The 17,497-nt window shown below is 40.9% G+C and overlaps 1 protein-coding gene across 4 annotated transcripts in view; it reads right to left on the bottom strand.

Annotated features, from left to right (window-relative positions):
* The window catches only part of LOC121398106 (tektin-4-like), a 109,103-nt gene that overhangs the window by 85,670 nt on the left and 5,936 nt on the right, over nucleotides 1–17,497 (bottom strand). For 3 of the 4 annotated variants that reach the window (XR_005964107.1, XM_041576666.1, XM_041576665.1), the window contains exon 2: nucleotides 14,884–15,027. Coding sequence is in view for 2 of the 4 variants with exons in the window: in XM_041576666.1 (XP_041432600.1) it covers nucleotides 14,884–15,027 (144 nt within the window). In the remaining 2 variants the exon portion in view is untranslated. Of the gene's footprint in view, nucleotides 1–5,790; nucleotides 5,862–14,883; nucleotides 15,028–17,497 lie in introns of all 4 variants that reach the window. The other variant, XR_005964106.1, reaches the window with a different exon arrangement.

Genomic DNA, 17,497 nt, shown 5'->3' with positions numbered 1-17,497 from the left:
ACGGTCACTGACCCCCATCTAATAACAAATTCTCTGTAAGGCTACAGATGTATTGTCATTGCTACTTTTACTACTCATCGTTCTATTCAGGCCTCTCATATTAATATTCCAGTCTCTTATTCAAATCTGTGGATGTTTGCTAGGGTCATTTGGGCCTTGGAATATTTCAAACTGGACACCTGCTGAATAAAAAGCTAAATAGCTCAAAAATCACAAAGAATAAAAAATGAAAACCAAACGCAAGTTGTCTCAGAATATCAGTCTCTACACCAGTAGACCTTTAGCTGGTGATCAGTAGATCTCAAGACAATGAAAAAGTTGAGTTTTTTATTTTTAACCGAAAATTTTAATTTTGAATAAAAATAACCTTAAAACTCAAATTTTTCAGCATAAATACAACTGAACCTTAAGTAAATCTGCCCTAAATATCGATATACAAGATTTTTTATATAGTTGTGCAGGTGGTTACAAAAAGTCCAATTCTAGTGTTTGGATTAGAGGAAGATCTATTTCCTACCAATAACATAAGCTCACTGGTAAGATCCTCATGTGCTACCGGTTATAAGAAATCCCAAATAATGTTCTGGATAGCCCCCTCCTACACATCAGTTCATTCATTAATAAGTTCCTCCCCTTTAATGCACTTGTTTATGAAGCTGCTGGGAAACCAAGTAAATAACAGAAGACTCAATTAGATGTAAGTCTTAATATTGGCAAATCATTTTCTGCCTCATCCCTTACATATACCTATACCAAAAAAGAAAAAAAATAGCTTCAAATGCTAGCGTCTGATTGGTCAGGCCCATGAACCTACTGATGGGACAAATATTTCAAATTGAGGGTTGGAAAAAAAAGAATGTTCCAAAACATTTGACTTTAAAAATTGCTAATCATTTGCTAAAAGACAACAAGGTTTTAAAACACAGTGCCATTTCCCCAAATCTTTTCATTTAATGCAGGAATTTCTCAAAATGCTAGTGCAATAGCAGAAGTTGCAAAGTAGTGCCACATTTACATACACAGGTATATGTAACACCAAGGTATTTTAAGTCTGGTAATTATTTGCCCATTATAGCTGCATCAATAAATAGCGAATTTGGCCTTTAAAAGTGAAATGTTTCCGTTTAAGAGCGACAGGTTGCTGGAGTGAGCAGTTGTATGACATCACAGTGAGGCACCTCCAGCATGCACAGAATGTAATGTGACTTGATCTGACATCATAATGAGAAAAACCAACTTTATCCAGTTAGTATAGAGTAGAGAGTAGAGAGAGCACAAGTTGAGGGAGATGGGTGTATTTTTTTCTTCGCCGAATGGCTCCTCGGAGCAGATTTCGGAAATACATTCTCCTGATATTTGTACGACTCATGAACCTTCTGAAAACTCTTCAATCAATTCTCAGACTCGTGAGAATCCTTCTGTGGCTTGTCCGACTGATGCGGATCTTGGGGTGACTCAACCAGATCTTGAACGTCTGTCTGTTGTCGATCCATATTGGGAGGTGCTGGACCCCAAACCTGATATCCACGCCCTATTCCATGAATATAATAGGAAGTTCTTTCGTGGACAGTTGCCTCCAATTGACCTTAAATGGAGCAACAGGTTAAGCTTGTAAGTCAGAAACGAATGTGCTTTGTTGTTTATAGACCTTGGGGGACAATCTGTATCACTGTCACTACTATACAGCTTCACACCCCAACTTTACTAGCCTGGTAAGATGCACAGGAGGTAGAGATATGTATGTGCAAGAGCTGGAGCGCTGTTAGTTTTCTGTTAAATGCTCATATGCACTCACTCCATGCATTAGTCTGTCATTATCTGCCTTCTGCAAAGCAAATCTACTAACAAGGGCACAACAAGTACCTACATACTGGCTGTACAGGGCAGGGACTGGAACAAGACAAGTACAGTAACATATAAATAGGGTTTATTCTCAAATCTGCATGATTTTCTTTTTCAGAAATGCGGGATATTTCAAATATGAGGCTATCAGCAGAAGATGCAGCATTCGACTGAACAAGCCTCTCCTTGATTTACGGTCAAGGAAAGATACAGTGGAAGTAAGTTGTGTCTTTTTGTTGTGTCTTTTTGTAGTAACTGTCAGCAGTCCGTTTCTCTACATGCAGGATTGAATTCTTACAGTTAGCTCTGATCAGTCATTACTCTGTGTTGCTTTAGATCATGTATCTGAGCCAAATTCCAGACATCTCCTGCTACAATAGTCAATAAGAGTTAAAAGGAGATAGGGAACCAGTTCTGTCTTTATTTTTGGGTCTCAAAGTGGAATGTCAGATTCAGTCTGGGTCCTATTAAACAGCAGTTAAGAAACCCTATATTATATGATGGGAATGTTCTCCTGCTGACACAGCAGCCCCATGGCACAAGTCAGTTGATGTTTAAGATCAACGTTTCTCATTCCTTTTCTCCTGACCTGATGCCACAAAATGGTTTAGTAGAGGAGACTCACAATTTAGAATAAAGACAGATGTGAACCGCTCAAATATGTTTCCCTTTCTGTTATTCCCTTAGGGAATTAGATATATTTGTGCCTGTGAATAGAGTTCCATACAAAGATGTGATGTATTTTCTATACATGACGACAGAACAAGTAATATTGGGGCTGTTTCTCCCCCTACAGACGCTCCTGCATGAAATGATCCACTACTACCAGCGTATCAATGGTACCCGCATCTTAGACCATGGGCCGGAATTTCAGTATCACATGAAGCGTATCAATAGAGAAAGTGGAGCAGATGTTACGGTAAGTGCTTTCAGACATTAAATTATTCCGATAAAATCCAAACAAGTATTTTACATGAGAAATTCTCCATCAGCTGGGAGTAGGATGGTAAAGAAAAATTTCAGTTTAGCATTTTGCTTCTGGACGAAGGTAAAGTGCCCCAAAATTCCTATAAAGCTCTTGTTCTGCTGCTTGTTTATAATAAATAGTTATTGGACTTTACCTTACTGCTGAGTTATATTCAGTTGAATAATCAGTACTGCCCACATTAAAGGGGGCCTATATATCAGAGTATATTCAAATTTAAAGGAGTTTAAAAAAAAACAACTCGCATTAATTCGAAATTTGACCCTTGATAAATGTGCCTCTAAATGTTGCAAAATTATAACAGTTCAGAATCTGCACCTGAATTACTGAGCCGCCAGACTCAAACACCAGAGACACCAACATTCAACTTTGATTTTGGAAAAACTGTAAAAAATGGAAAGTGATTGAAAGAAAGTCTTTATTTCTGGGGAACAATCTGAAAAAATTGAACTGAAAAAAGTTTCTGAAAGGTGAACAATCCCTTTAAAATGATGACACCATTAGTGATGTGCAGCTCGCCCGATACCCGCGGGTCGGGCAGCTATGACCCGACCTCACACTCTTCTTCGCGGGTGGTCACCGTCAAATGCCGGCTTCCGGGTTCTTCTTTTATAGACGCTGCACCTGCTCGTTCCACCCCTTTTGTGATGCAATCGGCGGGGCGGGTCTATAAAAGGAACCCGGAAGTTGGGCTCGGGCCGGCGTGGGTGGTGGGAGGGCGGGTGTGGGTTGGAGAAATACCGACCCACACATCACTAGACACCATGTACATTAATCAATGGCACCCACAGGCAGGATGAAAGGCAGAAATATTCCTAAAAGGCCACAGAGTCCTCCATATTGTTACATGTAACCACTGGCTCTCCAGCCCTAATCATGTGTGATTGTACAATTATATTCTACCTGCTGAATCCCCAGTTTCAGGTTTCGTGATATTTCTCTGGTTATTTTATAGATCGATCATGATTTCTATGATGAATACGAGTCACTGAAGCGCCACAGTTGGAGATGCAATGGCCCCTGTGCACAAGTAGTCAGACGGGTAATGGACAGGACTCCGTATTCCAAGGGGCACAAGCGCGAATGTGGAGGAGAGTTTATAAAGATCCAAGAGCCTGACGATAGTCCTCCAAACAAGAGAATGAGATTGGACCAATAGAGTCACTTTGGGAATATTATAGAGACTTTGTCCTTGGCTAATATGCTGCTAACAACTGTTTTGCCAGAATATAAGGCAGTGGCACAAAAATGGCCCAGTTCTCAGCTGCTGAAAAGAAAAGGCTGATATCCAGATAGGCCTCATGACTGACTATTGCCATGGGCAGTGCATTGTGCCAAAAATGTGCCAAGAAAATGACAATGACAAGCAGCCATAAGATAATTATTGACTAATTTATATGAGGCATGGGCCCAGTGCAAGCAAGAAGAACAAAACTTGCTGCTGAACTGGCCAGTAGAAGGGATACAAGTTGGATACTGTGACTATTCCAATGGATATAGAAATCACATCAAGAGTCACACAGAGTCAAAACAAGGAACAGACACAACTGAATGGAATAGTATCCCTGATGCCCCTTCTTGCCTACAGCACTTGGCACAGCGTTGAACTATGGAAAATGAAATATTATCCAGACATGACCTGCAAGAAGTTAATGTAGTGGATAGACCAGTGAATTACATTTTCACCATCCTTTAATGTAAAAAATATCTTTCTGTATTTAATTTTATAATATACTTTTTTTTAACAAACAATCAATGTTCTGCTTTCATTTATCTGGAATGATTGTGACATTAACTAGTGTGGTTTATGCACAAATTATAAGTCCATCGTCCTGGGTAAGAGCACTGGGGAGCTTTGAGTCCCCAGTGCTCCTTAGGATGGGGTTGGGCAACAAGTCGCCCCTGAAATTTTGCTGCCCTAGGCCCTGGCCTTTTTGGCGTTGCCACAAATCCGGGCATAAAATTGGTTATTTTACACAGGGACTAAGTTTTACCTGCAACCTACATGCTGCCTTCAAGGTTACAACTCCCAAACTTAGTTGCCCTTTTATTGGCCACCAGTTGGACAACTGCTGGAAAGGGTTGGAGCTACAACATAGAGCTGGCCACTGCTTCTGTATAAATTATAACAAACAAGGGAAAGTTGTGCTCACCACTCATTTTTAAAACCATTAAACAGGGGGTAAAATGAGGCTGTGACCACAAAATTCATTATATGTGTGTGTGTGTGTGTGTGTATATATATCTAGTCCTGTAAGTGCACTCTTAACCAAAAAACAGCAACTGCCTGGGCACTGGTCAAAACCATAATACATACATTAACATACATTTTATTTCAAAATTTCGCCTCCATCACTCGGCCCGTCTTCCTAAAGACGGCACAAGTGATGGAGCCGAAACTTTGAAATAAAATTCAATCCTGATATTTCACTTAAGAAATCCTTGGAGTGCGGTTATTTTTGGTGATATATATATACGTATACTGTATATCCATATCCATACACACACTTACCCTAGTAACCAGGAAGTAACAGAGAGTGGAATTAGAATATTGGAGCCTAAACAAGAGCAAAAGTAACAGTAATTATAAAATTGTACTAGAAATGCACCAAATCGACTATTTTGGATTCAATCAAACACCTGAATCCTTCATGGAAGATATGACCAATAAAGAACCAAATCCTAATTTGCATATGCAAATCAGGAACGTTAAGTGGAAAAGAGAAGGTGTGGCTAAAAAATGTTCTACTTCCTTGTTTTGTGACAAAAAGTCACATGATTTTAAGGATGTGGATGAATCCGAATCCTGCTGAGATAGGCAGAATTCTAGCTGAATACCGAAGTGAATCTGGATTTGGTGCATCCCTAAATTAACACAATAGGGATAATTACGATGAGAGTTGCCCCATGTTAAAATGAAACCTGCTGTAATATACACGTTAAAGTAATAAGTGATATGATACCGTATCTGCTGAGCTGTTTGATCCAACGTCCTTTTCAGAAGTTCTTGAACATTTCATATTGGGTCCACCTCCTAAATGAGGCAAAAATATTTGGTTATCCTTAAATAAAAGTCTTTCTACCTCCTCCACCCCTCCAAACAATAAGAATCATCTGCTTTCGGGTAACAATCAGAGTAAGCCAATATCTGTTGAATCTGAAAGCCAAGTCTTCATGCAAACAGGACTGGATAATGGTTCAGCCCACACTCACACTTCTACAATTGTATAAACCTTACATGGAATCAGGGGCCCTCCCCAAATTGCCAACCAGGAGAAGGGGTCCTTATTACTTGTCTCACTCACTGTATAAAAGATGTATTTTGGGTTGCCCAGACCATGTGCAGCTTCCTTACAGCCTCTGCAGCTTCCTTACAGACTCTGCCCCCAAAATCTCACCAACCACTCATTTAGGGTCTAAGTTAGAATACAGCGGATCATATGCAGGAATCAAAGGGGAGAATTGAACCAAATCAGGTATTTCCAGTCTGTGACCCTTTAGCAAGTGTTGAACTACAACTCATCATGTCATCCTTATACTGAAAATATCTTACAACTTGTACTTAATATACAGTCTTTAGTACTTCTATGTATCCCTCCCCCCCTCCCCAGGGGCCCACCAGATGCTGCCGGACTGGGCAAACAGCTCATTTCCCTTATCCTAAAACAGATGCTGCATCTGGGAGTCTCTCTTCGCTATAACATACCATACAAATAATGAGGCCCCAAGGCCAGAGATACAAGAGACTCCACTCTGTTCCTGCCCCACCTACAGTTACATTAGCACCTGCCACTAATACCATTGCCCATTGCCCAACCACCACTATTTGGTGGAAGTGGTGCAGCGTCCAGTTGCTAAGAGACAGGGAGCCAATTGAGTAAAGGTGTGGGAGGGTCTTCTGGCCAAATGTCACAACCCATCTGCAAATGTTTCGCTGCGTCCCACTGAGACTGAGTAAATAACTGCAAAGCTCTGAGTAGTTGTGGGAAATCTGGAGAGCGAGTACGATCACGGTTAAATCTGTGCAGCCCTCACACTAACGTCTCCTCAGTCCACCACACTTTTTCTTCATGCCGGTTCCCCAATCAGATCCATGTTCCTATTAAGCTCCGCCCTCCCCGTATAAAAACGCTTGTTTTGTCACTAAGTCCAGATGCGGGACAGTATGACGGTGTGTTTGTATGTGAGTGTTGGGATGTAAAACACACCTCAGTGGATACAGGCGGGGGCCGTACGTGGGCCAAAATGGGAACAAAGGGGTTACAGGCAGGGGCCGAGGTTTCCATTACCGGGTACAACGAGGAGCCCCTATAGGAATCTCAGGAATCCATCAGTGTAAAAAAAGCAGGGCCCCAGGAAGTTCATAGCGGCCATTAGTGGGCAGGAGATATATTTAGGGGCTACAAATTCTAAATATACACTGACAACCCTCCATCTGTCATTGTGCTTCAAGTCTCTACACTGGGTGCTGGGAGTTACAAGATGGCTGGGAGTTAGTGAATCCTGGGAGTTACAGGATGGCTGGGAGTTACAGGATTGCTTGGAGTTAGTGGACACTGGAAGATACAGGATGGCTGGGAGTTAGCGGCTGCTGGGAGTTACAGGATGGCTGGGAGTTACAGGATGGCAGGGAGTTAGCGGATGGCTGGGAGTTAGCATATGCTGGGAGTTACAGGATGGCTAGGACTAAGGGGATGCTGTGAGTTACACGAAGGTTGGGAGTTAGCGGATGCTGGGAGTTAGTGGATGCTGGAAGTTAGCGGATGCTGGAAGTTACAGGATGGCTGGGAGTTAGTGGATGCTGGGAGTTACAGGGTGGCTGGGAGTTAGTGAATGCTTGGAGTTACAGGATGGATGCTGGAAGTTAGCGGTCACTGGGAGTTACAGGATGGCTGGGAATTAGCAGAGGCCAAGAGTTACAGGACGGCTCGGAGTTACAGGGATGGCTGGGAGAAAGTGGATGCTGCGAGTTAAGCGGATGCTGCGAGTTACAGGATGGCTGGGAGTTAGTGGATGCTGGGAGTAACAGGATAGCTGGGAGTTAGCAGATGATGGGAGTTACAGGATGGCTGGGAGTTAGTGGACTTGGAACTTACAGAATGGATGGGAGTTACAGGATGGCTGGGAGTTAGCGGATGCTGGGAGTTACAGGATGGCTGGGAGTTACAGGATGCTGGGAGTTACAGGATGCTGGGAGTTACAGGATGGCTGGTTAGTACAACTACAGTGGGGTTGCTGTAAATTGGAAGTCCCTGATTTAGGAAACCTCCTCGAAGACAAGTGGCCAACATTTCCAATCTCCCCAGGGTCTCTCTCATCCAGCTCTGGCCCTGGGGCCCCACTATTTGCATTCTGTGAGGGTCCCATAATGGCGCTTGACCGTATAACTGCCCAAATGTGTAATAAAGATAAAACACAACAGATACAGCACCCTGATCCTGCCTCTAGGCAGGTATGGGACCTGTTGTCAAAATGCTGAGGACCTGGGGTTTTCCAGATAAGGGATCTTTCTGTCATTTGGATCTCCATACTTTAAGGGGCAGATTTATCAAGGGTTGAAGTGAATATATGAATTTTTAAATTCAAATTTTCAAGGTTTTTTTTTTAGTAGAATTCGGCTAGGCAATAGTTAAAATTTGATTCAAATTTAAAAAAAAAAAAAGATTCTAATTAGATTTTTTAAATTATCATGTGCTGGCCCTTTAAGAATTCGAATTTGACTTTGCCACCTTAAACCTGCCGAATTGTTGTTTTAGCCTATGGGGGACGTACTGGGATCAATTTGCAGTTGTTTGCAGCCTTCATGGTTTATTTATTTTTTTAGAGAAAAAAAACTCGAATCAAATTCGTTTCGAGTTTGCGGGTTGATCCCATTCACCCGAGTTTGAAAAATTCTCATTTTTTTGATACATTTCAACTGATCGTTTTTTATTCGAAATTCGAGTTTATGGGAGTTTTTACAAACTCCCATGAACTCTTAGCCTATGGGTGACCTCCTAGAACTTATTTGGAGTCAATTGGTGGGAAAAACATTGAACCAAATTCGATCAAATGCGCTATTCCTTCGATTCGTACGATTAAAATTTGGCCTATTCGATCTAAAACGGACCTATTCGACCAAAAAAAACTTCAACTGAATTTCGGTTGGTCCTTTTGAATTTGAATTTTTTTTCAATTTGAAATTCAACCCTTGATAAATATGCCCCTTAAATTTGACCCTTGATAGATCTGCACTTTAAGGCGCCCATAGATGTAGAGATCCGCTCATCAATGTCGCCAAACGAGGTGGGCGATATCGGGCTGATCCTAGGGCCCAATAATCGGATGAGAATGGATCTGATACGGGCGGTCAAATTTTTATTTATGAAAATTTTCAAAAAAATAAACACTCATAAAATATGACATTACTTGAGTATTTGCCAATGGGATTTTATAACCTGCCCGATCAAGAATTGGCCGACTTTCGATCATGGAAGCCTGTCAGATGGCCCCACACATGACTCAGTCTGTCGGCAGCTTTTTTCGGCCGTGTATGGGGGCCTTAAGTCTGTTTAAAAGAAAAAAAAGTAAAACATTTGTAGGGAATCCGTGCAAAATCATTGCACTTATCCCTGTAAGGGCAGAGAGCCTGTGTCTGTGTGCTGTAAGCTGTTACCTAGCAACCAGCTATTCAGTGCAGTAGGAAGTGACACAGCAGCTAAGGAGTGGCAGGCAGGAAAAGGAAGTCACAGAGACTGGAAAAAGAAGAAAGCCTGGCATAGAGAGCCGCATGGTGGACAGAGAAGGAAGCAAGAGAGCTGCTGGTGGGACCAGAGAGCTGAGAGGCTGCATGTATTAGGTGCCCATTTATTTTATATAAACTGTTATTTAGTTTAACCAATAGTGTGTGTGTTATTACTGTATTCCTAGTGGGGCCAACCGTAGGTCATTCCCGGATCCCACTAGGTGGAGGCACCAGTAAGTACCAGGTACCCAGTCTCTCCCAATACCACTGCGGAGTGGCTCAGGTTTGTCCCGTGTCATCAGGTAAGCGCCACACGTGGAGTGTAACACGGACAACAGGGTGTCGAAAGGGTTACACATTTAAACATCAAACAAACCCAATGGGATTGTCTTGCCGTTAGTAAAGGTAAATTATCGCTTAGTTGGGAGAAAGTGTAAGCAGGGGCAGAACTATAGAAGAACTAAACCCTGGGGCTGCAGGGGACCCAAGTGGTACAGGGGAGGCCCAAATAATGGGCAATTTCAACTAAACAGGACAACCTCTGGATATGGTGGGGACCCAACAACGAACTTGCCCTGCGCCATTTCTCAAAAGAGCAAACAGATTTTTTTATATTCAATTTTGAAATCTGACATGGGGCTAGACATATTGTTTCCCAGCTGCCTCCAGTCATGTGACTTGCCTCTGATAAACTTCAATAACTTTACTGCTGTACTGCAAGCAATTCGGCAGGAGTGATATCACCCCCCCCCCCCTGCAGCCAAACAACAGAACAATGGGAAGGTAACCAGATAGCAGCTCCCTAACACAAGATAACAGCTCCCTGGAACATCTAAGAACAGCACTTAATAGTAAAAGCCAAGTCCCACTGAGACTGATTCAGTTACATTAAGTAGGAGAAATAACAGCCTGCCAGAAAGTAATGCCATCCTAATGTGCAGGTACAAGTCACATGACTGGGGCACATGGGAAACTGACAAAATGTCTAGCCCCATGTCAGATTTAAAAATTGAATATAAATAAAAATCTGTTTGCTCTTTTGAGAAATGGATTTCAGTGCAGAATTCTACTGGAGCAGCACAATTAACTGATGCATTTTGGGAAAAAAACATGTCTTTCCATGACAATATCCCTTTAACCATTGATACCTCCTTAATAAAAGCAGACCAATGGGTATCCACATTAATGTTTATGTTATAATTTTATTGTATAAAAATAGCCCATGGCATAGGATTATGAAAACAACATGATGGTGGCACCTCCCCATGGTTAGTACATTATACATTACAGCTAGTGATCAGCTTGTCTAGCCCTAATCATGTGTGATTGTGCGATCATATTCTACCCTGCTGAATCCACAGTTACATTCAACTAAACAACTACAGAAAGAAAAAGATTATCCTGTCATGGGAAAACATGTTGTTTTTTTTCAAAATGAATCAGTTAACAATGCTGCTCCAGTAGAATTCTGCCCTGAAATCCATTTCTCAAAAGAGCAAACAGAATTTTTTTATATTCAATTTTGAATTCTGACATGGGGCTAGACAAATTGACAGTTTCCCAGCTGCCCCTAGTCATGTGACTTGTTCCTGCACTTTAGGAAGGAACTAATTTCTGTCAGGCTGTTATTTTTCCTACTTAATTTAACTGAATGTGTCTCAGTGGGACCTGGATTTTACTACTGAGTGCTGTTATTAGATCTTCCAGGCAGCTGTTATCATGTGTTAAGCAGCTATTATCTGGTTACCTTCCCATTCGTCTGTTGTTAGGTTGCTGGGAGGAAAAGGGAGGGGGTGATATCAATCCAACTTGCAGGACAGCAGTAAAAAGTGACGTTTATCAGAGCACAAGTCACATGACTGGAGGCAGCTGGGAAACTGACAATATGTCTAGCCCCATGTCAGATTTCAAAATTAAATATAAAAGAATCTGTTTGCTCTTTTGAGAAATGGATTTCAGTGCAGAATTCTGTTGGAGCAGCACAATTAACTGATGCATTTTGAAAGAAACATGTTTTCCCATGACAGTATCCCTTAAAGAACCAGGTTTAGAACAAAAACAATTTCAGGTTTCATGATATTTTTTTTTTTAGATTTTAAAGCTGGAAAGAGTCAGAAGAAAAAGGTAAATAAGAAAAAAAGAGAAAAAAAGAAGCCATTTGACAAGTTGCTTGGAATTAACCATTCTATAATATACTAAGGGGCAGATTTAATCAAAGGTCGAGGTGAATTATCTAATGAAAAAAAATTTGAATTTCAAGCTAATTTTTGTGTACTAGGGAATAGTCCAAATTCTATTTGAATTTGAAAAAAAATTGGAATATCGAAATTTATCATGTACTAAATTCAACTTCGACCGTTCACCATCTAAAACCTGCTATTTTAACCTGTGAGGGACTTCCTAGAACCTAATTGGTGGACTTTGAAAAATCAAAGTTTTTTTTGGGAAAAATTTCTAATCGAATTCGCTATTCTTTCGATTCGTACGATTCGAATTTGCCCGAATGTAGACCTAGTCGATCGAAATTGGGAAAACAAAGATATCAGTGCAGCAGAATTGAACCAATGCAAAGCCTAAGGCATTTTGTCCATTTCTTGTTTTAAATTCAAACAGTATTTGACTGGGCCTTTGAGGGTCCACCAGGCAACCTGACATCCATGGCTCACTCTGTGCTAAGAGTAGCTATTAAGGGCAGATTTATCAAGGTTCGAGTTGTGTTTCCCATGAAAAAAATTTCATTTTCGAGTTAAAAAAAACCCTTGAATTTCTAGAGTTAAAAAAACTAGAATTTTTTGAGATTTATTATACCCCGACCAAGGAAATAGCTTGAATCCAAAAATACACCACCTAAAACCTGTGGAGGTCACACAGGAGTCAATGGCAGAGGTCCCCTGAACCAGTTGAAGATGTTACTAGCCTTCATGATGTTTGAGCTTTGTGTTTTGCCCGAAAACTCAATAAATGTAAGTGATTCCAGTTTTTTTTTCGCCAAACACTTGATCAATTTGAGTTTTTTCTTAAATTAGAAAGCATTCGAGTTGTGAGTTCATTCGAAGTTAAAAAACTCTAAAATTCGACCTTTGATATCTAACCACCTAAATGTATCATGTATCTGCAGTGTTGGACTGGGACACCAGGGACCCACACAAAAACGAGACCCACTCTCTGTACTATTATTCTTAATCTCCTCACTCAACCTCTATTCTCCTAGGGGCAAATTCACTAACCTCCGAAAATTCGCGACGGCTCCGCTCACAGCGCAACACTTCGGCAGGCGAAGATTCGCCAGGACAACGCTAATTCACTAAAATCCAAAGTTGCGTCCAGGTCGCCAACGCTGGCGAGTTGCGCTAGCATTACTGCGCCAAGCAAAGCGAACATGCGTCAGCGTTGCCTAATTTGCATATGGCGGGAAGTTAAAGTTGAATTGACGTATATGTTGCAGCAAATACATTATACTACACAAGCCTGGGAAACCTTCATAAAATAAAATAAAGTTGTTATATTGGCCTACACATGAGCCCAGTGTATAGTTTATGTGCCGTATGTTAGGAAATGTAGGGGGAAGGTGGGTTACGCCAAAAAAATGTTATGCTCTTTTGCAGCCTATCACCCTGAAAAAAGATTTTTTTGGGACTTCGCCTGGTCTGAGGTGGAGAAGGCAAATCTGGCGCAAGAGGCAACGTTCAGTAAAATCCGCATCTTAGTGAATTTGGGTAGTTACGTCCATTTGCCAGAGTGCAACTTCGCCAGGCGTTAGGGAGCCTCATTTTTTTCTCATACAAATAGGGAATGGCCTTAAAAAAGGCCAAATGTTTAGCAGCACGAGGGGCCACTGACCCCGGGAGTTGTCCTGGTATCCAGGTTGGGCCAGTCTGACACTGTGTATCTGTATGTCACAATTCTGCCATATAAATAAATTCTCCTTGTGCTACAGGCCTTAGTTTCAAGTACCATGTTGACAAATACATGCCACCTTCCAATAAGAGTGCCCCTATATACACATTTGTGCAAAGTGCTGGTAACATGACATTATGCAAGAATAGTTTAAAGGGGTTGTTCACCTTTAAATTAACTTTTAGTATCATGTAGAGAGAGATATTCTGAGACAATTTGCAATTGGTTTTCATATTTTATTATCTGTGGGTTTTTGTGGAGTTATTTAGCTTTTTATTCAGCGGCTCTCTAGATTGCACTTTCAGTAATCCGGTAGCCAGGGTTCACATTCCCCTAGCAACAATGCACTGATTTGAATGAGAGACTGCAATAAGAATAGGAGAGGCCTGAATAGAAATATGTAATAAATAGTAGCAATACAAAATCTGTAGCCTTACAGAGCATTTGTTTTTTTTAGATGGGGTCAGTGACCCCCCCCCATTTCAAAGCTGGAAAGACTCAGAAGAAGAAGATGATAATTAATTAATTCAAAAACTATATAAAAAAATAAATAAAAGAACCTCAAGGTTCCTGTGTGGGACAGAAACGTCTCGTTAATAAACATTTTTTTCTCTTACAAAACTAGTGGCCGTACCATGGACAGACTATTTTAATCTTTTAGCACCCAGGTTTTTTTTATCTAACCGTAAGGTGTGCAGTCTATATCCCCTGTTCCCTATAGTATACAATATAAAATAGTTAGGCAAAAATGTATAACAGATCAGAACACTACTTCCTGCTTTTCAGCTTTCTAACTCCGAGTTAGTCAGCAAATTTAAAAGGGTTGTTCACCTTCAAGTTAACTTTTAGTATGATGTTGAGATTGATATTCTGAGACAATTTGCAATTGGTTTGCATTTTTGATTACTTTTGAGTTATTTAGCTTTTTATTCAGCAGCTCTCTGGTTTGCAATTTCAGCAATCTGGTTGCTGAGGTCCTAATTACCTTAGCAACCATGCATTGATTTGAATAAGAGACTGATATATGATTAGGAGAGGGCCTCAACAGAAACAAGAGTAATAAAAAGTAGCATGGGGTCAGTAACGCCCATTTGAAAGCTGGAAGGCAAAAAATTATAAATAAATAATGAAGACCAACTGAAAAGTTGCTTAGAATTGGCCATTCTATAACATACTAAAAGTTAATTTAAAGGTGAACCACCCCTTTAAGGGGAGCCACATGGGACATAACTGATCAGTGAGTTTGCAATTGATCCTTAACTTTCAGCTCAAATTCAAAAGCAACAGTTATGACCCATGTGCCCCCCCGCAAGTGACTGATTGGTTACTGCCTGGTAACCAATCAATGGAAAGCTATAGAGCTGAAAAGCAGGAAGTAGTGTTCTGGCTATTATGTTAGACATCCAGTCACTCCAGCCTTCGTCCAGTCACTTACTTGTCTTCGTATTTAGAGGAGTTGAGGTGAAACTGGATGTCAGTGCTTTGTTTGTTATTTCTTCCACACTTGTCGTCAAACTCATAGGCTTCCACCTTATACGAATAGTTCATCTCCGGGGCTTCCTTAGCATCACAATTCTGCCTGCAAGAGAAAGAGGGCATTTGAGAATAATATAATTCCTGCCCCTGTACAAAATAATTTCCAGAACTGGCTAATAGGTATAGGATCCGAATTACGGAAAGGCCGCCTCCCATAGACTCTGTTTTATCTAAAGAAACCACATTTTTAAAAATGATTTCCTTTTTCTCTTTAATAATTAAACAGAGTCTCGTACTTGATCCAAACGAAGAAATAATTGGGTTTATTTAATGTTTACATGATTTTCTAGTAGACATAAGGTATTAAAATCCAAATCACGGAAAGATCCATTATGTGGAAAGCCCCAGGTCCGGAGCATTCTGGATAACAGGTCCCATAGCTGAAGTAGCACCCCATCTAGCAAGCAATCGGCAAATAGCCTTTCATATATTAACCCTAACATATTCTACTGTAATCATGTTTTGCAGCAATATAGGGGTTTGTGTATTATAGAGTTAGGAAGTATGGCACCCCCACCCCCACCATTTCAATGCTGCAAATGAATCAGACAAGGTCTGGGTCATCCTTGAAAGGAATTGTTCAGCTTTAAATTAACTTTTAGTATGATTTAGAGAGTGATTTTCTGCGTCAATTTGTAATTGGTTTTCATTTTTATTATTTGTATTTTTTGAGTTATTTAGCGTTTTATTCATCTGCTCTCCAGTTTCAGCAATCTGGTTGTTAGGGTCCAAATTACCCTAGCAACCCTAGCATTGATTTGAATAAGAGACTGGAATATGAATAGGAGAGGGACTGAATAGAAAGATGAGTAATAAAACGTAGCAATAACAAAACATTTGTAGCCTTACAGGGCATTTGTTTTTTAGATGGGGTCAGTGACCCCCATTTAATAGCTGGAAAAGCCAGAAGAAGGTAAATAACCAAAAACACTGAAAATAATACACAATGAAGACCAATTGAAAAGTTGATTAGAATTGGCTATTCTATATCATACTAAAAGTTGATTTAAAGGTGAAGAAGAAAACGTGAAAAACTAATAGAACTTGTAGCCACAATTTACATATATAGAAACTTGGAATGTGCCTTACCGCTTTGACAAAATGCAATTATTTAATTTAGGGATGCACCAAATCCAGGATTCGGTTCGGGATTAGTCCAGGATTCGGCCTTCTTCAGCAGGTCAAATCCTTCTGCCTGGCCGGACCTAATCCTAATATGCAAATTAGGGACGGGGAGGGAAATCGCATGACGTTTTGTCACAAAACAAGGTAAAAATGGATTCCCCTTCTCACCCCTAATTTGCATATGCGAATTAAGATTCGGTTCTGCCGTATTTTTTGCAATGGATTTAGGGGTTCGGCCGTATCCAAAATAGTGTATTCTGTGCATCCCTAATTTAATTTGGGACCCCAAACTATGTCACAGCACCATTCACATAATCTTGAAACTTGCCTTGAATCTCAAGAAATTCTGAATTTTCAGAATCCCCCCCAGATGCAAATGGAATTGTATTCAATAGATGCTCATTACTCGGCCAACTATGATCTTTTCTTTGCTCAGATGTAAACAGTGTTACATAACGAATCGTTACAATTAAAGCACGTGGACAAATTCAATAAAAGACACCGACTCATTTAGCTGATCAATATAATTAAGCAGTAACGAAGGAATAAGGTTATTACATGTAAATGTTAGGCAGGCTAATTAAGCAGAAGTTCTGCTGCCAGTAGACATCTGCCATATTCATATCATTAAAGGGGAATTCCGGCTTCCAAACCCAAATTTGATAAAGAGGCCACATAACACAGAAATGCCAGCTCAGCAAAGTAGTCAGACAGATCAGCAGGAGAGCAGAGGGCTAGGCTTAGGGAACTGTCCCAAACCATTATAAATCATGAAAAATCTGCATATATTTTAATTGATGTATACTGCAAAGTTGCTTGAAATTATGTTTACTTTTCAAAAATATTTATAGTTATATTTTTGAGGAGTTTCCCTTTAATGACTCATCAGCAGGGTCGGACTGGGCCAGCGGGATACCAGGAAAAACCCAGTGGGCCCCTGCCAGCTCAGACCTGCTCCCCCAGAAAAGAGAGCTGCGGTGCATATTCTGCGCATCTTCTGCACACGGCACATTTGTGAAGGTAGGCAGGGGGCTGGCGTTCAGGAGGGGGCCCTGGACTGCCAGGAGGGGGGCCCTGTGACAGCAGCCCCGGTAGGCTCCGGGCCCCCCAGTACGACCCTGCTCGTCAGTAGCCCTATTCTGATTATTAAAGGAACCCCCTATCTTTCAGTTAAACCCAGACAATGGAACAGGAAGAGAATGGGAACAACCACAATACATGCAGACTACAATGGAGTTGCCCTCAAGATGCTCATGTACTGGATCTGTTTCTGGAAATAAACTGTTTGTTGTTCTGATGTACTTGACTTGATCGCAATGTAGGCCCCTTTGATTTAAATGGTCCATGAAACGCTCATACTTTGACCTCTATCTGCTGAGATAGGCAAC

This window comes from Xenopus laevis, chromosome 9_10L (assembly GCF_017654675.1).
Source record: "Xenopus laevis strain J_2021 chromosome 9_10L, Xenopus_laevis_v10.1, whole genome shotgun sequence".
Classification (NCBI taxonomy): domain Eukaryota; kingdom Metazoa; phylum Chordata; class Amphibia; order Anura; family Pipidae; genus Xenopus; species Xenopus laevis.
The sequence above is the reverse complement of the archived record's forward strand: the minus strand, read 5'-3'. Positions and strand labels throughout refer to the sequence as shown.